The sequence below is a fragment of the Gadus morhua genome, chromosome 13 (genome assembly GCF_902167405.1).
Source record: "Gadus morhua chromosome 13, gadMor3.0, whole genome shotgun sequence".
In the NCBI taxonomy this organism is placed as follows: Eukaryota; Metazoa; Chordata; class Actinopteri; order Gadiformes; family Gadidae; genus Gadus; species Gadus morhua.
In genome coordinates, this window is record NC_044060.1 from 5,728,934 (window position 1) to 5,736,865 (window position 7,932).

Sequence of the window (7,932 nt, forward strand, 5' to 3'; positions counted from 1 at the left end):
ACACATGGAGGCACACACACACACACACACACACACATGGAGGCACACACCAAACACACACACACACAGAGACACACACACACAACCCACGGTGAGGAACAATGAGTACACACACACACCAACACACAAACACACACTCAACACACACACACACACACACACACATCCCACAGTGAGGAACAATGAGGACACACACACACCAACACACAAACACACAATCCACACACACACACCCCACACAACACGGATAGTCAGATACGTACCCCAGAGTGTTGACCCTCAAGGGGGTCAGGGGGACCTACTGCCCTCTGTTCTCTCCTGAGTCTGTTGTGCGTCCTGGGTTCCTGTTTTTTATGTGGACCCCCCCTCTCCGCCCGGACCCTCACACCAACCCTCTTCCGCCCCCCCCCCCTGTGTCCCCAGGCGCGACCCCTCTGATATTAATATTTCTGACGAAATGTCGAAAACCACCGTGTGGAAATCTCTGAGCTCCAACCAGAAGGACCCCCGCCAGGGGCCCGCCAAGAAGGCAAGACTGAGGCTCTCTGGCCCCCGGGCCCCTCCCATGTGACCCCCTCCTGCTCCTCCTGCTCTCCCTCCTCCTCCTCCTTCTCCTGCTCCTCCTCTTCCTCCTGCTCCTCCTCCTCCTCCTCCTCCTCCTCTTCCTCCTCCTCCTCCTCCTCCTCCTCCTCCTCCTCCTGCTCCTCCTCCTCCTCCTCCTCTTCCTCCTCCTCCTCCTCCTCCTCCTCCTCCTCCTCTTCCTCCTTCTAATCACATTTCATCCATGAATTTTTCTGTGATTGAAGACTGGTACCACAGATTTATTCACATTTATTCAGTTCAACAAAATGATAAGAATATTAAAAAAAAAAAAAACGTTTAGAAGAATTTGTATTAGTATAAAAATAAATCAAAAAATATTTGAATTAATTACAATTCGAGTAATTTATATAATTGACGATTTATCAAAAGGATAATTTCTATACAAATGTGATAACAATAATTGGAGATTTGCGTGACTGCGGTGGGATGGTTTTGTCCTCTCCGCACGGTGACGTCATCCGCACGGTGACGTCATCCGCACGGTGACGTCATTCGCACGGTGACGTCATTCACACGGTGACGTCATTCTCCTCCTGCAGGATTGAGGACATCGAGTTCATAGACGAGTGAGGTGTCGGGCAAGGAGCCCATCTCAGAAGTCTGGACGCAAAGGATTCTGGGACGTCAACGCACGCCGGCTGGTGTCAGAGGAAAGACGAGGGGACTCTGAGATTTACTACCAGCTGCACGCACACACACAAACACACACACACACGCACAGACCCCTACGCATACCCATACACACACACACACACACACACACACACACACACACACACACACACAAACACGCACAAACACAGATGCATACCCATACAAACACGCACGCAAACGCACACACACAGGGGCATACAAATACACATACGTATGCACACGGGCGCACACAACGAGAAACTCACACACATACTCATCACACACATTCCAGACACAGACACACAGTTGCAGCCAGACACACAATAACTGCTACATAGAAATTGATAGCACACACACACACTCACTCATATGCACATCCTGCTAATACTCCTCCCCCCCCCAGAAGACCATATTTCTGATTGTCTCTCGCCACTCTGGGCAATACTTAGGGAGTGTGAATATTCCGTTAACATAAACCAGGTTACTTCCGTTGAGTCCATTTTATACGTGCCATGACGTGTTCTCTTAGTGACGGTGGTTTGATTTCAATGTTTTGTTCAGTTGGAAACAAAAGAGTAGATAATAAGTCCTTTGGCACTCAAAACAAACCTGTGTATTAGTGTTCTGACGTGTACACTGATAACTGAACGTCAAATAGTTCAGTGGAATCGGTGACTAATAATCTGTGTTTCATGACGTCTAAACATGTCTCTTTCTGGACCGTGTCTTTGATACTGATTGTGTAGATCTGCTGAATGTCGTGTGATGTCCTGTACTCTGTCCCGGTGTAATGTCCTGTTTCTTTACCTCAGACATAAGCTACTGAACTCTCCTGCAAGACACTTTGGGTCCCATCACAGGTCAGGGAAGACCGGATATTTAACGTGTGTGTGTGGGCGTGTGTGTGTGTGTGTGGGTGCGTGTGTGTGTGTGTTTGTCTGGAAGCCATTTCTCTGAATCTGTACATTTGTATGATATGCTTGAATGTATGCGAGTTGTTTAAACCACTCTGAATATTTGCTGAGATAAACCAAAAAGGACCATTAGGCAATAATTAATGCTAATTGAGGCTGATTTATCCTAAATTGTCAAAACACGGTGAACGGTTGGCAACATTATATTAAGACGAAAAAATAGAGAGAACCAGGAATATACAGACCAACCTGAAACAGACAACGGATGACAGACCCGTGAACTTTGAACTCCTCATCCAACGCAGACGGAATGTGCCAATAAGACAGAAACAAGATTCAAGCCTTTACATATTATTTGAGATGTGCCATTGATTGAGATTGGTCACGTTGGAGATACAGAATGTTCTGTTTTGTTCAGGAACGCCGGGAAACTTAAAGCTAAGGGAACAGCTGAGGATTCATAAATAATCGTTTTACTCTACATTAGTTTGCACTTTCTGTAGATACATTAAGAATAAATATGTCTTATTTTTAACAGAATACCTACAATAATTTATTATAATAATTTATTTTTAGATAGGAGCCTTGAATGTTACTTTGACCGTCTGTATATAACTCATTGAAGATATAATAAGTCTGAATAAGCAACAGTTGTAATATAGTTGTGCCAAGAAATGCAATGGGTTCAGAATCGCTTCAATAAGCCATGATTGTCTCGTCCGCAAGTCTCCTTAAGTCTCCTTAAGCAGCCTCCGAAGGCTGCTCAGATACTGGACCGTTCTGTAGATTAAACAACATGATGACAAGCTTGGGCATAAGGTCCTGCTCCACCTCGACCTAGACCTGGTCCGACCAGACCACCTAGAACTAGACCTGGTCCGACCAGACCACCTAGAACTAGACCTGGTCCGACCAGACCACCTAGTTCTAGGCCCGGCTCCACCCAGACCCTCTGAATAGACAGTCACCGAGACCTAGACCCTGTGTAGGCCTAGACCCAGACTCTAGACCCTAGTTCTAGGGTCTAGAGTCTAGACCTAGGGTCTGGCTGTGAGATGGGATGTTGAGGCACCATACGCTCAGAGCGACCAAGAGGAAGACGCAAAGGAGCAGGACGGACTCAGACTGTAAATAAATGTTTTTGCCGTGGGCGAGAGAGAGAGCAGAACGGAGCCCTGATCCCACACATGTCCGTGTTCCAGTGTGTGTTTGGACATCAACATGAGGATATAGTAATATAAACGTATACGTCTGTCATCATAAACACACATGTCAGCTTCCCTGTTCTGCTGGCGTTACTTTATATGTTAATGGAAGCTCTAATAACCATCAATACTTTGCATTGTGTTTTTTAATGAGATCAATAAACGATACGAAACATGAACCGACCCTGGCCATCAGGACGAAGCTCTTTGCTCCCAGTAACACCTCTTACCAGTAACATCTCGGACCAGTAACACGGTGTTCCATCCTTTGCTGCAACAAGGTCGTAAGAGAGAGGAGAGAGAGACCGGCTCTCAGAGAGTAGGGAGAGACCGGCTCTCAGAGAGGAGAGAGAGACCGGCTCTCAGAGAGTAGAGAGAGTTCAGCCCTCAGAGAGGAGGGAGAGAGAGACCGGCTCTCAGAGAGGAGAGAGAGACCGGCTCTCAGACCCAGAGGAACTTAAGACCTAGAGCCTGGAGGAGATATAGAACTGAGTCCAAAGGCCTGTAGAGTCCAGAGGCCTTGTCAACACAAATGCTGAATGTTTGTTCAGAGCAGAAACCATTCTCTGTGTTTTATATATCAGCGAAAAAAATCTCTATACAGTATATATATTCAATGTAATTTTTTTGATTATGAAAACCAAACCTGAAATAAACCATGTCTGAAACGAGGAGGGGTGGCGTGAGTCATTTACAGTTACAAAGAGCATCTGTGGCGTCCACAGAGACGATGCCGTTGGTCTCAGAGGGCTTTACACGCCGTATATATTTATATATGGATGCTATATGTGATACCCTGGACAAAAGACGATTAACCACACCGCCGCGTGGGTTAACGGAACCGCACACCTGCTCCACACAGCTGCGCCCGTCCCTGTGAATACCACCAGTGAACACTAGGGGGCAGCAGAGCATGACTCCACCAGTCTGTACATAGAGGGCGTCCTCCACACAGACCTTATCCACACTGAGGAACCAGACCTGCAGGGACGCGGGAAGTCATTCTGAGGGGGGGGGTGCTGAGAGAGATTCTATATAACGACGTCATAATAAATGATGCGCAACATCCATTATTTAGAGACGAGATGACGGGTGATCCTCTTTATTGATGATTGATTATTGTGTATTGGCATCGCCTCAGTGGTGCAGTGGAGTGCACTCTGCCTAACCCACTGGAGACCGCGGCTCAATTTCTGTGGAAAACACAGTATCTTCAATTTTTAACGTAATGCTATCATGTCTTTTGCACTTGATGGTGCATTGATAAGTTCGGAGGTTAACACTCTAGACAGCTCAGGTTCGGATCCCCGCAAAAACTTTGACATGGGTACCACTGTCGTTCTTTATTGGTCAACATGGAAAAAATATGAGGGGTAACTCAGTCGTTTTTTATCGGCCGTCATGAAATAAACATAATAAAAAGAAAAAAAACACTGTCGATATTTATCAAATAAAACAGAGTGGGTGACACTGTCGTTTTTTATTGGTCGTCATGAAAAAAAACATAAGGGGTGTTGTTTTTTACTGTTCGTCATAAAAAACAACATAAGGGGTAACACTGTTGTTTTTTATTGGTCGTCATGAAAAAAAACATAAGGGGTAACACTGTTGTTTTTTATTGGTCGTCATGTAAAAAACATAAGGGGTAACACTGTTGTTTTTTAATTGGTCGTCATAAAAAAAAAAAAAAAGGGTAACAATTGTTTTTTATTGGTCGTCATGAAAAAAACACAAGGGGTAACACTGTTGTTTTTTATTGGTCGTCATGAAAAAAACACAAGGGGTAACACTGTTGTTTTTTATTGGTCGTCATGAAAAAAACCCAAGGGGTACACTGTTGTTTTTTAATTGGTCGTCATAAAAAAAAAAAAAAAGGGTAACACTGTTGTCTTTGTCAAATAAAATAAAAGGGGTAACACTGTTGTTTTTTATTGGTCGTCATGAAAAAAAACATAAGGGGTAACACTTTTGTTTTTTACTGGTCGTCATAAAAAACCACATAAGGGGTAACACTGTTGTTTTTTACTGGTCGTCATAAAAAACCACATAAGGGGTAACACTGTTGTTTTTTATTGGTCGTCATGAAAAAAAACATAAGGGGTAACACTGTTGTTTTTTATTGGTCGTCATGTAAAAAACATAAGGGGTAACACTGTTGTTTTTTAATTGGTCGTCATAAAAAAAAAAAAAAAAAGGGTAACAATTGTTTTTTATTGGTCATCATGAAAAAAACACAAGGGGTAACACTGTTGTTTTTTATTGGTCGTCATGAAAAAAACACAAGGGGTAACACTGTTGTTTTTTATTGGTCGTCATGAAAAAAACCCAAGGGGTACACTGTTGTTTTTTAATTGGTCGTCATAAAAAAAAAAAAAAAAGGGTAACACTGTTGTCTTTGTCAAATAAAATAAAAGGGGTAACACTGTTGTTTTTTATTGGTCGTCATGAAAAAAAACATAAGGGGTAACACTTTTGTTTTTTACTGGTCGTCATAAAAAAACACATAAGGGGTAACACTGTTGTTTTTTATTGGTCGTCATGAAAAAAAACATGAGGGGTAACACTGTTGTTTTTTAATTGGTCGTCATAAAAAAAAAAAAAAAGGGTAACACTTGTTTTTTATTGTTCGTCATGAAAAAAACACAAGGGGTAACACTGTTCTTTTTTATTGGTCGTCATGAAAAAAACACAAGGGGTAACACTGTTGTTTTTTATGGTCGTCATGAAAAAAACACAAGGGGTAACACTGTTGTTTTTTATTGGTCGTCATGAAAAAAAACACAAGGGGTAAAACTGTTGTTTTTTAATTGGTGGTCATAAAAATAAAAAAAAAAGGGTAATACTGTTGTCTTTGTCAAATAAAATAAAAGGGGTAACACTGTTGTTTTTTACTGGTCGTCATAAAAAACCACATAAGGGGTAACACTGTTGTTTTTTATTGGTCGTCATGAAAAAAAACATAAGGGGTAACACTGTTGTTTTTTAATTGGTCGTCATAAAAAAAAAAAAAAAAAGGGTAACAATTGTTTTTTATTGGTCGTCATGAAAAAAACACAAGGGGTAACACTGTTGTTTTTTGTTGGTCGTCATGAAAAAAACACAAGGGGTAACACTGTTGTTTTTTATTGGTCGTCATGAAAAAAACCCAAGGGGTACACTGTTGTTTTTTAATTGGTCGTCATAAAAAAAAAAAAAAAGGGTAACACTGTTGTCTTTGTCAAATAAAATAAAAGGGGTAACACTGTTGTTTTTTATTGCTCGTCATGAAAAAAAACATAAGGGGTAACACTTTTGTTTTTTACTGGTCGTCATAAAAAAACACATAAGGGGTAACACTGTTGTTTTTTATTGGTCGTCATGAAAAAAAACATGAGGGGTAACACTGTTGTTTTTTAATTGGTCGTCATAAAAAAAAAAAAAAAGGGTAACACTTGTTTTTTATTGTTCGTCATGAAAAAAAACACAAGGGGTAACACTGTTGTTTTTTATTGGTCGTCATGAAAAAAACACAAGGGGTAACACTGTTGTTTTTTATGGTCGTTGTGAAAAAAACACAAGGGGTAACACTGTTGTTTTTTATTGGTCGTCATGAAAAAAAACACAAGGGGTAAAACTGTTGTTTTTTAATTGGTGGTCATAAAAATAAAAAAAAAAGGGTAATACTCTTGTCTTTGTCAAATAAAATAAAAGGGGTACACTGGTGTTTTTTATTGGTCGTCATGAAAAAAAACCAAGGGGTAACAATGTTGTTTTTTATTGGTCGTCATGAAAAAAACACAAGGGGTAACACTGTTGTTTTTTATTGGTCGTCATGAAAAAAACACAAGGGGTAACACTGTTGTTTTTTATTGGTCGTCATGAAAAAAAACACAAGGGGTAAAACTGTTGTTTTTTAATTGGTCGTCATAAAAATAAAAAAAAAAGGGTAACACTGTTGTCTTTGTCAAATTAAATAAAAGGGGTACACTGTTGTTTTTTAATTGGTCGTCATAAATAAAAAAAAAAGGGTAACACTGTTGTCTTTGTCAAATAAAATGAAAGGGGTAACACTGTCGTTTTTTATTGGTCGTCATGAAAAAAAACATAAGTGGTAACACTGTTGTTTTTTACTGGTCGTCATAAAAAACAACATAAGGGGTAACACTGTTGTTTTTTATTGGTCGTCATGAAAAAAAACATAAGGGGTAACAATGTTGTTTTTTAATTGGTCGTCATAAAAAAAAAAAAAAAGGGTAACACTTGTTTTTTATTGTTCGTCATGAAAAAAACACAAGGGGTAACACTGTTGTTTTTTATTGGTCGTCATGAAAAAAACACAAGGGGTAACACTGTTGTTTTTTATTGGTCGTCATGAAAAAAAACACAAGGGGTAAAACTGTTGTTTTTTAATTGGTCGTCATAAAAAAAAAAAAAAAAGGGTAATACTGTTGTCTTTGTCAAATAAAATAAAAGGGGTACACTGTTGTTTTTTAATTGGTCGTCAAATAAAATAAAAGGGGTCACTGTCGTTTTTTATTGGTCGTCATGAAAAAAAACATAAGGGTAATAATAGAAATACACACATACATTTTAATGTC

General features: G+C 40.3%; 1 protein-coding gene across 1 annotated transcript in view; it reads left to right on the forward strand.

Moving 5' to 3' along the window:
• The window catches only part of slc4a8 (solute carrier family 4 member 8), a 35,983-nt gene extending 31,957 nt beyond the window's left edge, over nucleotides 1-4,026 (forward strand). Inside the window, exons 24-25 of the mRNA XM_030375889.1 lie at nucleotides 424-529; nucleotides 1,143-4,026. Coding sequence (XP_030231749.1) covers nucleotides 424-529; nucleotides 1,143-1,148 — 112 coding nt within the window. The 3' untranslated portion in view covers nucleotides 1,149-4,026. The remainder of the gene's footprint in view (nucleotides 1-423; nucleotides 530-1,142) is intronic.
• The last annotated feature ends 3,906 nt before the right edge of the window (nucleotides 4,027-7,932 follow it).